This window comes from Phoca vitulina, unplaced genomic scaffold (genome assembly GCF_004348235.1).
Source record: "Phoca vitulina isolate PV1807 unplaced genomic scaffold, GSC_HSeal_1.0 scaffold13, whole genome shotgun sequence".
Lineage (NCBI taxonomy): Eukaryota > Metazoa > Chordata > Mammalia > Carnivora > Phocidae > Phoca > Phoca vitulina.
Window position 1 is genome coordinate 14,543,003 of NW_022589716.1, and position 16,365 is coordinate 14,559,367.

The window sequence follows — 16,365 nt, forward strand, 5'->3', positions numbered from 1 at the left end:
TTCTAAACACATGCTACCATGTATTTTTATCTGCCTTTTTATTTATATTTCCTGCTTCCCTCAGTAGAATTCTGCAAGCTACAGAGGGCAAGGCCAGTGTTTCTGTGGTCCTTTACTAGCTAAATTTACAAAATGCTTTTAACCATTCTCCATAAAAGGTTCTTTACCTATGCATGCCATTGCTTCAGGGCAACTGTCCATGCTCTGCCTCTTAACTCTACTGGATCTTCTAACTTCTGACCCTTTGAATCAACTTTTTAATCTGCCACTCTGCCCTTGAAGTTTTGGCTTTTGCCCCAAGTCTCTACAGCTATAGGTCAATCTGGCCGATTCATCCCTGTTCCCACAACCCTACCACTCACTACCACTAGCCAAGACCAGGTTATATCACACACAAGTATTCTCTTCATCTACTAGGTACTCAACATCTGATGTCTGTGCTGCAGCAAGGTACATTCTTTCTGGTATCTGTTTTAGAAACTTCTTAATTAGTCAATATAGGCATAGATTTTAGTTTCTGGGAACATTTCAATAGAAAATGAATATGTTGATCCTCCAAATACCTTTGCAACTCTGTCATACACTTCCATAGCCATGATCCACTTGCACAGACCCTCAGCTGCAGAGGAAGCTTTAGCAATCTTAGAAGCGTCGAATTCAGGGTTTGTTAGGTATTCACCACGTATCTTCTGCATAACAGTCACCTATACAACAAACATTTCCATCTTAAAATTTCAACATATATCATACAATCATAAGATGAAAGATTACAGACATTGAAGCAACATGTTTCCTCCAAAAAAAATTAAAAGACTGTTGGCGATTGGGAAAATACGTGGAAATGAGAAAAAAAACAATTAAACCTTAATCAATAAATACAAGTTTGGATGGAAAAGTGCACTCTACTTTTTTATCTCACATACATTTGTGTTTCAGATTTATGAAACTATTATAAGACGGAGAACTGTTTCAAGTTAATAATACACTAAAACAGTAATTCATTAAATGACTTTCAATGGTATGAAGGAGTGGTTTTATGCATTATGAGAATTCATAATGTAGTCAATAATATAATATTCCTGCATTATTTTAATCCTAAAAATGGACTATCTTATGTTTTATATAATATTGCATAATGTTAAAGATCTTATACACCTTGGCAAAGTTATATGTATAGAAAAAAATCCAATGAAACTCACTGGAATGTTGTCCTTGTCATATTCTCTCAATTCTCTTAAGAAATTCATATCTCCCAGAAGCTTTTTGCTAGGTCCCCAGTAATCTAATATCTATAAATAAAATTTGTGGAAACTTATTAAACATACAATTAAAGATGCTCAGTATAAACTTTTCTTCTTGAAGTTTAAGGTATATTATCCAGAGAAACCATATACTTTCAAAATATCAACTTATATCTCTTTGGAAATAGACTCCTCTCCCCAAAAATGTACTAAATATATCAAACATTTAAGATATGAACATAAACTTGTATACTGAATTCATTATAAAAAATTATACATTGAAAGGCAAATGATGCAATTATTTCTCTTTAGGAAATGTAAGAAAAGCAACTAGCATAAACACCATCAGAATTTCATATAAGAAAATGTATTTTTATTATTTCCAGCTTTTTTTTCCTTTAGTCTTGATTCTTTCAAACCAGAAAAGTAGTGCTATAGGCTGAAAGTGTCCCCTATCGCCCCCATCAAAAGTCATATGTTGAAACCTAATCCCCAGTGTGTTGGTATTTGGAGACTGGGTCGTGGACAGGTGATTAGGTCATGAACGGGATTAGTGTCCTTAATAAAAGAGAGCTCCCTCCCGCTTCTGCCATGTGAGAACACAGCAAAAAGAATGTCATCTATAAACCAGGAAATGGGCCCTACACCAGACACTGAATCTACTGGAGCCTTGATCTCAGAATTCCCAGCCTCCAGAACCATGAGAAATAAATATAAGCTACCCCAGTCTATGGTAATTTGTAATAGCAGCCCAAAGGACTAAGACAGGTAGCAAACATTTTTCTTATGGATGGGACCTCCTCACCCAGCAAGGCTCCCCGAGTGAGATAAAGAAGAGAAAGAAGACAAGAATTACACATCACTCTGCCAGTTACAGGATAAAGTATATGGTACTTGTGCTAGCAAAGACGTTAAATAAGTAGCCCAACAGATTTTTTCCTAATTCCAGAAGCCTAATAGATAGGGTGTGTGTATGCATAAATGAGAATGACTTGGTAAGGTGAGACCTGATTTATTTATTATCTCAGTAAAGTACAGAATGCATACACACACACACACACACACACACACACACACACACCCCTCAATTCTCCAATCCAGGAATTCAAACCTAGGTACTATAAAAGCCTGAAAAGAAAATAAGTCCATAAATTTAGTTTAGGATGGATGCTAGGCCTTTCTTTTTAAGGGATATAGCCTTGAATAATAATCATAACAACAACAGCTAACATTTATTGTGAACTGTTGATAAAGCTTTATACACAAGAGCTTTATATGTATTATCTATCTATATGTATAATCTATATGTATCTATCTATACATATGATCTATATGCATCTATCTATATGTATAATCTAATCATCACATTAACTTTGTGAGGCAGGTACTATAATAATCCTCCAGAGTTCCACAGAAGTTAAGCATCTTGCCTAAGGTCACACTGCTAGTGGGACAGAATTTCTGAATACAGACATTCTGGCTCTAGAACACATACTTTTTTTTTTTTTTAAGATTTTATTCATTTATTTGTCAGAGAGAGAGCACAAGTAGAGGGAACAGCAGGCAGAGGGAGAAGCAGGCTCCCCGCCGAGCAAGGAGCCCCATGCAGGGCTGGATCCCAGGACCCCAGGATCATGACCCAAGCCGAAGGCAGATGCCCAACCAACTGAGCCACACATACTTTTAACAACTTCACTATACTGCTTAACTCAGCAGAATTTTCTGAATGCTCATATAACCACATAGGTGTTCTTTCTAACACGTTCTTCAGAATCTTAGCTGGAAAAAGCTCACATACTTCCGTTTTCAATCAATCCCACCCCATGATAGCAGGTAACCTGTACAGACAGAAAAAGAAATAGAAGCAACTGGAACCACGTTTTTCTGATGCTATATACTGCCTTAGCTTTACCGTGGAATACATGTAGATAATGTTTTCCGTTCTTTATTCTGAATCCATTCAATCTGGAAAACAATGTTTCTTCCCTGGACTGGATACTGTCGACATTTAATTTGATAATAGTTGCTGTGAAGTGTTCTGTACATTCATGATTATGATTTTAATCTGTTTCTAGTTATTACCTTGCCTCCAGTTCCTGAAGGATCTGAAATTTTTTCTGGCTTTATATCTTTCATGACACAAATAGCAGCCATAACTAATTTAACACCAGATGGAGGATTCTTCATTGATTTCACAATTGTAATGTCAGCTGGCTAAATTGAAAGAAAACAGAGTATCTTCAGAATAGTTTATTTTTAAATAATGGGAATTTAGAAAATAATGTTGGAGAATAATGGAGCATCAATTTTCGTTTGAAATTATGATTGTTTTGGCTTTGCCTAATTATGAAATAATTAATAAAAGAGAATTTAAATTTAGCACAGATTAAGACCACGGTTCTCAAATGTTTGGGAGTTCATAGATCTTTATGAGAATATGATAACAGCTATGAATCCTCCAGAAAGTACATTTTTGCACATATATAAAAAATTTGCATACAATCACATACCAATCTGAGACACTGAACCCAGATTAAGAACCCTAATTTAGATAAAGACTTAATTCTATATTTGCTTATATAGTAGTTTTAGCAAAAAAAAAAAAAAAAATGAAAGTAGAGGTAGACCCTCATTTAAACTTATTTCCTAAAAAGGTATATATTGTTATGACAGACACAATAGATTCACTCACTTATTACCTACTCCAATATCCTTCTGACATCCTTTGCAATTGTTGGAAAGCTAACAACTATATATTTTAGCTCCCCATAAATTAGAGTTGTGGGTGGTCACTGGGTTCTATCATCAGATCACTTGAATGATACCAGAATTCTGACTGAATAAATGGGGAGATGGGCAGGGAGTGAGGCTCTCATTTGCTGATATAGATTACAGTAAAGGTGGTGAGGCTCTGTGAGATGGCTCTGCAAGCCTCTGACTCAGAGGATCATTCCTCTGGTAGACTATTTCCAGTTTGGCTCTGTGAATCATTCCTGGCAGCTCAGCCTAGGATCTGTTTCTTCAGCTCTTCTAATAATTGTGCAATTCATTTATAAAATTCCCTAAAGAATCCTTGTCTGCTTATACTAAATAGAGCCAATGTCTCTACTCTGCAACTGAAGCTACTTCATAAAATATAGTATCTGATACCAGGAAGGGTACAAGCAACAGACTCTCAATGAGAGGGGAACCTAATATCAATGATCTGAACTGGTAAGGTTTGAAGGCAATCAAGAATCCTGTGAGTTTCAGAGGATGTAATGCTGAAAATCCATGGTACACAGTGATAAAGTTACTTAAATTAATGCTCATGGTCCTCTAAAATGGAGTGCCTATTAAAAACAAGTGTTTGCCGATAAGTAGCTGCTATGATAAATGTCTAAGGAGAGAATGAAGAAAGACCATTGGGTAGCATGTGGCTTTTAAATGTGCCAGAGAGCAGACAGGAAGAAAACAGTAAGCTCGGAGTTTTAAATTCCTGGCTCACAGCACAATGAAAGCACCAGACGTTTCTATAAATACCCTAAAATAATATACCTTATAACTACAAGGCTGATATAACTGACAATCAGATAGAGTTTGCTCCTGTGAGATGCTGAATTGCCCATAGGTTGAGCTCACTGTCTTGTCAGGAACCTTACATAGAAGTTAGTAAGATGAGGAAAGGGGTAAACAATGGGGTCTGAATATCCTGAACCGCCTTCTACACCGGGCTCTTGTAGTCAACAGAAGCTGTCTCCCCTGCTCTGTTTGGTGAGGTTGTTCTGGTCTTGCCTAAAAACTCTGGAAAAAGTCATATACAATGCAGTGTAATGCAGACAGCTGCCATCCACATCTGTATTGGAAAAGATTTTTAAGTTTTTCCATACAGGCACCCCCAGGAGGCCGCAGGAAGGTAGCTAACTCCACACTCTATTTAACATATGCCTCCTGGTCCGTGTGGAGGACCACTTTGGCCTCTTGGAGACCGTCTGTTCTCTTCCCACTGGAATATCCTGAATGAAAATTATAAATAACATATGAACAGCCAAAATATAGGATAATGATGTATTAGAGATGAACGGTGAAGAGGCAAGTTTTGTTTGACTGGACAAAAATGATATAACACCACCCAGTGGAACAGAACCACACCTAATGAACCAAGGACCTGTGTGGAATTTGTTGATGACACACAAGGTAACGAATTCAAACATTTGCCTTGAGTGTATCCAGGGCAGACAGCGCTGCTTCCAAGGCTGGAATTGCCTCGGCTAGGTCACTCTCACACTCGTTTTTCAGAGCTTGGGCTTCTTCAGCCTTGCCACTGGCTATCTCTTCATCTAATTTCACGAACTTTCTTTTTGCTTCCACTTGTGCGGACTCTATCTCGATAATCTAAAGAAAGAAAAATAAATAAAACAATTCCTCCAACATCCTACTGCTTTCTCCATCCTAGAAACAAGAGAATGTTTGGAAATGAGGGAACCCAACAAATCATGTTGAAGAGCAGGAGGTCCCAGGATAAAATGAGGAGAAATGCAAATACATGTGACCTAACTGGATAATGGGCTTCCCACTTCCCTCCAAAATCAACACAACTGGGACGCCTGGGTGGTTCAGTCAGCTTGGCAACCGACTCTTGATTTTGGCTCAGGTCATAGTCTCGGGGTCATGAGATGGAGCCCTGTGTTGGGCTCCACCTTCAGCACAGAGTCTACTCAGAATTCTCTCTCCCTCTTCCCCTCCCTCCCACCCCCTCCCTCTGCTCTCTAAATAAATAAATAAATTCTTTAAAAAAATCAACACAACTCACATGGGACTCAGTGAGATAGCCAGTTAGTAGAAAAGGGTAAGGTCCCTAAGATCTAGTAGTGGCAAAAAATGAAGGGATATTTTCAAGGCTAATTTTACATATTTCAATTGTCTTCTGACATCAATTTAAAAAAACTCAGGATACTCTACCTGCATCATATGTGCATTTTCAATTTTAGCTTCCTCCAATTTGGGCTGTAATTGGACAAGCTCCATTTTCATTTCTCCAACCTAAATAGACAGTTTGCCATTAAGTTTTCATAGTGACATAAGCTACAGAATCTAAACACAGAAAATCGAAACTTAAATGTATCATAAGGCATCAGGGCCAGAAAACCTTAACTTTTCCTTCCAGTTCTTTATATGATAAACAAAACCATGAGGGCATGGTCAGTTTTCTTCACAAAAGACTTCATCGTCCTCGAGTATATGACAGAGCAGTGAAAGAATGCAGTTGTCATGGAAGAAGTGCAGACAGAAAGAAGGTGGCAGCTTGGGGTGTCCATGATATAAAATGCAAATGGATCATCCAAATCTGCATTGCTTCTACTTAACTAATGCTAATAAGAATCATTAGCACTTGACTCATTAAAAACACACACAATCTTATATTTAACCAGCTATTACAATTAAAAAAAGGCAACCCAGGCTTATTGTATTCTCTTCAAATGTCAAAAACTTAAGAACAGGGGCTCCTGGGTGGCTCAGTCAATTGAGCATCCAACTCTTGATCTCAGCTCAGGTGTTGCTCTCAGGGTTGTGAGTTCAAGCCGCACATTGGGCTCCACTCTGGGCATGGAGCCTACTATAAACAACAACAACAACAACAACAGGGGTGCCTGGGTGGCTCAGTCATTAGGATCCCGAGGTCCTGGGATCGAGCCCCACATCGGGCTCCCTGCTCGGCGGGAAGCCTGCTTCTCCCTCTCCCACCCCCTCTGCTTATGTTCCCTCTCTCGCTGTGTCTCTCTCTGTCAAATAAATAAAATCTTTTAAAAAAATAAAAATTAAAAATTAAAAATAAACAACAAAAAACAAGAATAAAACAGGACATATTTGAGTCTGTATGGAAACTTAGTGAATTTCTCTAAAACTCATGTTACTCATCTGTAAAATGAGGATCATTAAAGTGTCTACCTCATGGAGTGGTTATGAGGAAAAACTGAAGGAATGCATGTGAAGCACATAACACAGTGCCTGGCACATAATATATTCTTCATAAATTATAACTCTTGTTATTTATGATTTCTTATATTTCCTATTATATGTTACCATTTTGAGAAGCTCATCAAATTTACCTGAGACTCAGCAAAAGCTAATTTGTCAAGCCCATTTACGTATCGTTGTTTTGCTTCCATGATAGCTTGCCGCCTCTTAGTCAAAAGCTGTCGAAATGAGGCAATAAGTTCAAGATAAGAAGTAGCTGTAACATAGTTATGTCGTCCTAGCTCCTGCAAGAACCTAAGACAGACAGATAGCATATCTTACTCTAAGTAAGGAGTTGCACAAAGTAAGAGGTGTACTCAACATGGCATCAACAACAAACCTAGAAGAACAAAGGTTAATTTTACTTAGAAGCTGCTGCATACTTGAACTTTATAACATTCTAAGAATTCTACACATAACCACATCCTGATTTCTTGTCTGTAAAATATCAAATAGCAGTGATGTGTTTAAAAAGCACAAATCACCAAAGATGTATCAAAGGTAAACAACAGCAAGAAAGATGTAGGTCTTTTTACATGTTTCATAAGCCAGGAGGGTCTAACTCTATAAAAAGACCCAAGATACTGTGTAAGCTAGGGAAGTATAGTAGGACGGGGCATTGTAGATAGGATAGCAAGGGTGAGTCATCATTCTTTGCACAGAGTGTGTCATGTTGGCTGAATGGGGTCTGACCAGAAGGGTAAGACTACTACACATACACATGGAAACAACAGAAGCAATGTTTTCTCACAGCAAGTACACAGAGTAGGTTGAGCCTACTGCTGGTGCAACCATCAAAGTCAACCATGCCGCCAGGCTGTATGATTCTGGATAGGAGATATACCGTGAGCACTTGGGTTTATGTGCTTTTGAAATGGGGATCTTAGAGATGAACAGAGGTAAAACGGATACTTTTGAGTTATCCACAGCCAGTTCTGCTTTTCTGAAAATTTCTATCCAGTGCCCCACCAGCAACGTTTGTTCTATGAAACCTGCCATCTTAACCATGGCTAATTAGACCAAGGTTGGGCACTGGACACAAATGAGGCTGATCACATTTTGGAATAAATTTGGCAAAGGGAGCTGGAAAAGGCCCATCAGTCTGCCTAGAGCTGAAATTGTAAGAAGTAAACCTGAGAATTGAGAGGCAGACAGGTTCCTCCATATGCAATGGGAAGGAGAAAACTCAGTCTGCCAAAATACCATATCTCATTTATACATGGAACCTAAAAAAAAAATTAATTCATAGAAATGGAGCACAAATTGGAGGTTCCAGAGGCAGGAGGTGGCGGGGCGGGGAATGGGTGAATGTGGTCAAAAGGTACCAACTTCCAGTTATAAGGTGAATAAGTTCTGGGAATGTAATGTACAGCATGGTGACTATAGTAAACAATACTGTATTGTGTATTTGAAACTTGCTAAGAGAGTAGATCTTAAAAGTTCTCATTACAAGAAAAAAAAAGAGGTAATGTTAACTAAACTTATTGTAGTAATCATTTCACATTATATACAAATATAAAATCATTATGTTGTACAGCTTAAATTTATATAGTTATATATCAATTATATCTCAATAAAACTAGAAAAAAAATCAAAGAAATACAGAAAAAGAAAACGCAGTCTGCAAAGAGAAAGAAGCACATGCCCAGAAAGAAACAGGATGAGAAACAGACGAAAAGTATTTCCGGATTTAGGATGACTTTCTAACTCCTGTTTCCAGTCACATCTGTGATCCAGCTGTCATCTTTCTCTTAAGCTTGTGAGACACCACTGTATCTTTATCATAAATTCTCCCTTTTTCTTAAACCTAGATTAAATAGTTTTCCATTACTTGCAAGCCAAGGTCCTCACTAATTAAATGATCAGAAATATTTAGAAGACATAGAAATCCTACTGAAATTTTGAGCTTTCAGAAAAAGAGACATGTTAAAATACAAGGCATTATTGGCATTTTAAAATTTAGTAATATTAACCTTTCTGATAGATCCATAATGGTAGTGTGAAAGTGTTTGCAGATTGGAACTATCTCTCGCCTTTCAACCTCAGTAAGCTCCAGTGTTTCTAAGAATTTCACAGCTACAAGTTCAAGGGCATCTTCAGGCCATGGCTAAAAATAAGAAAAAGAGAAACTTAAGAAATTTGAGTAGTTCCACTCCAACCATATATGTGTCTTCCTGTGAGAGAATTTGGGGTAGAGAAAATTAAAACCTTAATGGGGAAAATAGAATTGGGTGGGCTGAGGTCACAGGGAAATCTGGGAAAGAGCTAGTAAATATTTTTATACTAAAATTAAAGATAACACAATATAAAGGAAGGGTCAGTGATATTGTACATATCAAGGATATACTATACTGCTTTCCTAAACTCTTCCACTCGGACATCAAGTAGACACCCCAAATTTAGCATGACAATGGCATAGGCTGCTAGTTGCCCACCTAAAAGCTATCCGCCCTTTTCCCTTAGAACCCCAATTTTATTCTAGATAGCAATATGCCCAGATAAAAGACCACATTTCCTATATTCCCTCGCAATTCACAGGAGATAAAGGCATATAGGCAGCTGTTGGGTGGGGACCTCAGGCAAGGCTCTTTAAAGGGTTACATAGAGGGCTGCCTGGGTGGCTCAGTTGTTAAGCGTCTGCCTTCAGCTCAGGTCATGATCCCAGGGTCCTGGGATCGAGCCCCGCATTGGGCTCCCTGCTGCGGGAAGCCTGCTTCTCCCTCTCCCACTCTCCCTGCTTGTGTTCTCTCTCTCACTGTCTCTCTCTCTGTCAAATAAATAAATAAAATCTTAAAAAATAAGGGGGGGTGCATAGAGCTGGTGTGTGTCTTTTTGCCCTAATTTTCTATTCTACTTTTTGCCTGGGACACAGAGGTGAAAGTTGGAGCTCCAGCAGCCATTTTATTTTATTTTTTTATAAGATTTTATTTGTTTGACAGAGAGAGAGACAGTGAGAGAGGGAACACAAGTAGGGGGAGTGGGAAAGGGAGAAGCAGGCTTCCCGCTGAGCAGGGAGCCCGATGTGGGGCTTGATCCCAGGACCCTGGGATCATGACCTGAGCCAAAGGCAGACGCTTAACAACTGAGCCACCCAGGCGCCCCATCCAGCAGCCATTTTAGACCATAAGATGAATTTGAGGGTGGAAACCACATGCTCAGGAGAATAAAGAAGAAAGAACCTTAGATTCTGATGACTTTGTTAAGCCACAAAAGCCCAGTCTGTTTATCTTCAGATTTTTTCTGAGAGAAAAAAACTTTATATGTTTAGTTTAGGTTTCTTTTCAAGATTTATTTAATTATAAATAATTAAATAATTAATTAAAGATTTAATTACTTATTTGAGAGAGAGAGAACACTCAGTGGGTAGGGAGAGGGTGAGAGTGTCTTAAGCGTACTCCGCGCTGAGTGCGAAGCCCAACACAGGGCTCAATCTCAGGACCCTGAGATCATGACCTGAGCCAAAACCAAGAGTCAGACACTCCACAGCCTGCACCATCCAGATGCCCCTAGTTTGGGTTTCTGTTACTAGCAGTCCATCATAATTCCTAACTGTTATAACATCCAGAGCTGAAATTTTGAGTTTCTTCTCCCCAAATTTGCTTCTTCTCCAGTCTTGTCTCAGTGAAATGGTTCCTCTGCTTTTCCCGGAATATGGCAACTGTACTCCTGCCTCTGGGCCTTGGGACTTGTTATTCCCTCTGACTAGAACCCTCCTCACCTAGATCTGCATGTGGTTCTCCTTCACATCTCTACACAAAGGTCAACTTACTAGGAAGGACTTCCCAGTGCACTCGTTCTAAAACACCATTCCCTCTCTCATTTCTCTTTTCCTTGTCCTGAGTTTTCTTCTTAGCACTTACTAATACATGATATAAATTTTTTTTGTTCATTTGTTCATCATCTGTCTCCCCTGACCACTAAAATGTAAAATCCATGAAAGCAAGGACCTTTTCTCACCGCCATTATCTTCAGTGCCTAAGACAGCCCCTGTCAATAATTATTTCAAATTTTTATTCAATGAAATAATTTATGTTAAATGAATAATTAATCTTTACTTGCTCATTAGAGTAGTTTCCAAATTTCATTTAGATTCAACAAGATGCTTGTAATTATTTTCCTTTGTATCAGACAATATTCATTTTAAGATCTTTTTTTTTTTTCAGTCTCTGGTCCTCCATCCTAGTAAAATTCAAACATTTTTGACCTAGCACCCCATTAGTAAAGTTTTAAGCACACACTACCAGTGTATGCATATCTACTAATAGATTGTATTTATGTTCTACTAACATATTTTTCAAACCTCAAAAGAGGTTTCTAAAGATTACTGAAATCAGTGAATTTTTGTAAAATGCCAGAGTAAGTGTCATATGAGTTATATATCACTGAAAGCATCACAAAGGTTTATCTTTCTGTTCTGGGTGATTCATTTTTAATTATCCTGCTAATTGTGAAGGGTTTTTTGTTTATTTTGTTTTTAATTCAGGGCTTGAACTCACAAGCCTGAGATCAAGACCTGAGCTGAGATCAAGAGTCAGATGCTCAACCAACTGAGCCACCCAGATGCCCTAATCATGAAGGTTTAATAACTAACTGGGCAACTAGAATATTTATGGCCAAAGTGACAGAAACCAGTTTTACTGTGTCTGCACAAAAGGGATGTATCATCGTATAGAGTTGTCTAATTTAGAAGCTCAACCATGTCATCAACGATCCAGTTCTTTCCATCCTTTTGCTCTACCATTCTCAGTTTATTTTATCCTTGGGCTTGTCCCATCTTGGTGGCAAGAGGACTGTTGCAGCTATGGACATTATATCCTCAAGCAACAAGTTTGAGAGACAGAAAAGGCCCTTTTCCTACCATGTAACTCTTCCTATAGTGAAAAAACTATTCCCCAAAGCTCCCCAGTAGACTTGAACTCAGGACCCATGGCAAGGAGTGGGTCATGAACAGACTCATGCATAAACCAATCAATAACAAGAGGCACAAGAGCACCAATACTGACTTAGACCAACCAGGAATCAACCCCTCTGACACATGGCTACATAGAGGGTGATTTCCCAGACAAAATCAGAATTCTGTAGGCAAGGATGAAGTGGGTAGAGAAGGGCTGTTGACAGGAAACCAACAGTCTCTCCAATGCCATCATTAGCTAATATTGCACTGTATGATATACTCCTGGGATAAGGTTTGTTGTCTCAAGTCAGTATCAATCCCTATTTTAAATAGCCTTCTTAAATTTGTCTTAACTAATATCCTGTCAGATCTCATTAAGTAGTCATTGCTTTTGCCTCATGACATGGCTGACACAGAGCTCAAGCTAGCTTATGCTGGTTTATGCCATTCTCTTACATCCACTCATAATTGCATTGTATCTTCAATGTTCAGTTTATCACAGGGATCCCTCAGGTTACCTTACGTCCTGTCTATGACCCATGGCCATCTGACATATAAACTGAGTAAGGGTGTCAATGTTAATCCATGTAAAATATTTCATACAAAAAATGAATATTCCAGGGGCACTTGGGTGGCTCAGTCTGTTAAGCATCCAACTCTTGATCTCAGGGTTGCGAATTAAAGTCCTGTGTTGGGCTCCATGCTGGGCATGGAGACTATTAAAAAAAAAAAAAAAAGAATATTCCAGTAATTCCTTCCCTTATCATCTGAATTGCTTTGGTACCCCTGGTAAGTACACACCCTACTTTGAGACTAAGATCTAGCCAAAAAGTCAATGCTGTCCTGACCTATGTGACACACAGTGATTTATAATCACTTCCTGAGTTTCACACACTCAGGCCCCAGACAATGCCATGAGCATCATTCTGACACAGATCCTACATCCCCATTGCTTCAGTGTAAAACCTTTATTCCTCTCTGTTACCCACTTAAACTCCCTTATTTATTTGCAACTCCCTGTTTCCTCTTTTAAAAAATTTTCTCAACAACTATGAATCAGTTAGAATAGAATAGAAAGTCTCATGGTTATGACAAAGATATCCAGAAATAGTAAACTCTATTTATAAGATTTCACAAAAGAAAAATTTATGGTTGGACAGATTTTATCTGGTTTTGGTTTCTGGCCACTTAATGGATATAATATTAAGATATGATTTACATAAATCAAAATTGTTTCCACACAGCTTTTACTCTTGTGTAAACACTAAAACATCTACTCACTGAAACATATATACAGTCCTCCAAAGGAAGAAAACTAGTTTTTCAAACATAGAATTGATAAATAGGTAAAAGAGAATAAAACAAATTAGTGCCAGAAATTTATTTTTCAAAGAAATTAGGGGCACCTGGGTGGCACCTAGGTGGCTCAGTTGGTTAAGCATCTGCCTTCGGCTCAGGTCATGATTCCCATGGGATTGAGCCCTGAGTCGGGCTCCCTGCTCAGCAGGGAGTCTGCTTCCCCCTCTCCCTCTGCCCTTCCCCCCTGCTCGTGCTCTCTCTCTCTCAAATAAATAAAATCTTAAAAAAAAAAAAAAAAAGAAAGAAATTAGGGGCACCTGGGTGGCTCAGTCGGTTAAGCATCCAACTCTTGGTTTGGGCTCAGGTCATGATCTTGATGTCATGAGATCGAGCCCCACATCAGGCTCTGTGCTCAGGGCGGAATCTGTTTCAGATTCTATCTCTCTCTCCCTACCCCTTTCCCCACCTCTTCAACCCCGCTTGCACACTCTCTCACTCTCTCTAAAATAAATTAATAAAATATTTTTTAAAAAGAGGTATAAAAGAAATTAGTCTATAATCTACAGTCCACATTATATTGAACATAAAACAATTAAATAGAAGGTACCATGAACTACTATTCTCAAGAGCATAACTACTACTATTTCATAGTCTTACACAGGCAGTGACATTTTGCCTTAAGGTTAAGTGAGGCGGCCTTCATCATTTGCTGCTAGCATGACTGAAATGATCACCCAGCTGGTCTTCCTGTCTCTTGTTTTGCCCTATTCCAAATCATCCACCATATAGCCTCCAAGTGTTTGGATTTTTTCCTTTGAAATATGTTAGCTAAATATATGTTAATGCCCCCACAGTGTCTTTGGTATAAAACCAAATTCATAGGCACATTTACAAATTCCCTTACAACTTGGCACCCACCCAAAACTCAGGCTTAACTCCTGCTATCCTCATTGCCAGTCAGCTATACCAAACTATCTGCAGTTACACCAATGAGCCATGCCCTCTCCGCTGTTCTACCTTTGCACATACTATGCCCTTGTGATGGTTAATTTTATGTGTCAATTTTACTATGGGCCACGGGGTGCCCATATATTTGGACAAACATTATGCTCGATGTTTCTATGAGGTGTGCTTTTGGATGTGTTTAATATTTAAATCAATAGACTAAGTAAAGCAGGCTGCCCTCCCTAGTGTGAATGGGTCTCATCCAGTCAGTTGAAGCCCTGAATAGAACAAAAACGCTGAACACTCCTACACCCGCAGAGAAAGGGGAACTCCTTCTGCCTGACTGCTTTCAGGCTGGGACATTGGTTTCTTCCTGCCTTTGGACTCAGATGGAAACATTAGCTCTTCCTGGTTCTCAAGCCTGATGGCCTTCAGACTGGAACTTATACCATTAGTTTTCTTGCATCTCCAGCTTGCTGGCTACAGATCTTCAAACATGTTAGCCTCCATAATCATGTGAGCCAATTACTTATAATAAATATATGCATAGATATAGCTATTGATATGGACAGATATAGATCTACATATATGTATTTTTACACATATATACATGTAGGTTTATATATACATATATACATAACACATTCTCTTGGCTCTTAATACATTCCTCCTCTATGTAACTAATTTATTTTCATACTTCAGAGATTCACTTTTGCACACCAAGATTATAGCTCTTTTATATAATTGTGGCTGCTCATTTGCCAGCTGCCTTTTCTATCTTCCAGTCTAGAGTGAGATCCTTCTGGGGATCCTGTAGGCTTACCAGTCCCTGGCGCCAAGCACTATGCCTGTCATTAGAGTAAGTGATCAAGAAACATGTGCTGAATGGATATTAACAGAGGTGGAGTAAGATTTCAGAAAAATTCTAAAAGATTTAGTTCCCATCCCCCCACCACCGCTGCCCCAAAATTACAAACCTGGAACCAGTCAATGGTACAGCAATTGATGAGGGATGGGAACTGTCTCAAGCGATTTCTAAAGGCATCTCCAATGGGGCTAAAGGCCACTACGACATGAAGATTATCTTTGCAGCGATTCACAAAGAAAGCAAACAAGGCCAAGGGACTGAGTTCACTGTGTTTATTGCCAGCCTGAGCTAAAGGACGAACACCCTATGGAATAACAGAAAATAAAAACCTTATAAACAAAAATGGACAAGCTGATAATGGGATTAGTAGATACTGGAATATTAAGAATTTTTACTCTTCACCTTGTAAATACCCTTAAATTTTTTTATATCAGTAGAATTTCTTTGATACAGTTTGTACTTAGAAGACTTCTTCCAACTCCATAATTCTATAATTTGAAAGCAAATATCTGCTAAGAATTTAACTTATAAAGATACTCACAAAAAGTTCACCATGATATATGTATAGGACTATAATTCAACATTGCTTATAAGAGGAAAAACAAACAACCAAAGCATCCAGTTAAAAAAACGTTATAAAATATCCAAATGTTGTGATTTTATATAACCGTTAAAGGAGGCATGTCAATGTATGTGCTAGGACAAGATCAGCAGCATAAAAATGAGAACAAACTACAACAGTGTGTATAATATGATCCTCTTTGTTAACTTAAAAAATACTTAGGCACATGTGTAAGTACATACACACCTTTTTATGGAAGCAATCACAGAAACTATTCATAATGGTTACTTATGGTGAGATGGACTTAAGGGAGAGTGTGGGAGGGAGGCTGTCACTTTTTATTCTGGACATTTTTCTTGGTTTATATCATTCTTTTTTTCATTTTGGACATTTTTATGCTGTTTGAATTCTCTCACTTTATTCTTATAACATTCATATATTTTAAAAATGCTAATACAGTTGTCTGGTGGTGAGATTATAGGAGCACTTTTAACTTCCTTTGTTTATCTCTATATGAGAGAGACATCTTACTCAAGGTTGGGCATCATGGCTCCGGAAA

General features: G+C 38.3%; 1 protein-coding gene across 1 annotated transcript in view; it reads right to left on the minus strand.

Moving 5' to 3' along the window:
- Positions 1 to 16,365, minus strand: part of DNAH12 (dynein axonemal heavy chain 12) — a 234,173-nt gene that overhangs the window by 77,623 nt on the left and 140,185 nt on the right. Inside the window, exons 44-51 of the mRNA XM_032412204.1 lie at positions 15,354 to 15,548; positions 9,212 to 9,345; positions 7,331 to 7,493; positions 6,183 to 6,263; positions 5,439 to 5,615; positions 3,324 to 3,455; positions 1,200 to 1,289; positions 564 to 704 (exon numbers count right to left, since the gene is read on the minus strand). Of these exons, the coding sequence (XP_032268095.1) occupies positions 564 to 704; positions 1,200 to 1,289; positions 3,324 to 3,455; positions 5,439 to 5,615; positions 6,183 to 6,263; positions 7,331 to 7,493; positions 9,212 to 9,345; positions 15,354 to 15,548 (1,113 nt within the window). The remainder of the gene's footprint in view (positions 1 to 563; positions 705 to 1,199; positions 1,290 to 3,323; positions 3,456 to 5,438; positions 5,616 to 6,182; positions 6,264 to 7,330; positions 7,494 to 9,211; positions 9,346 to 15,353; positions 15,549 to 16,365) is intronic.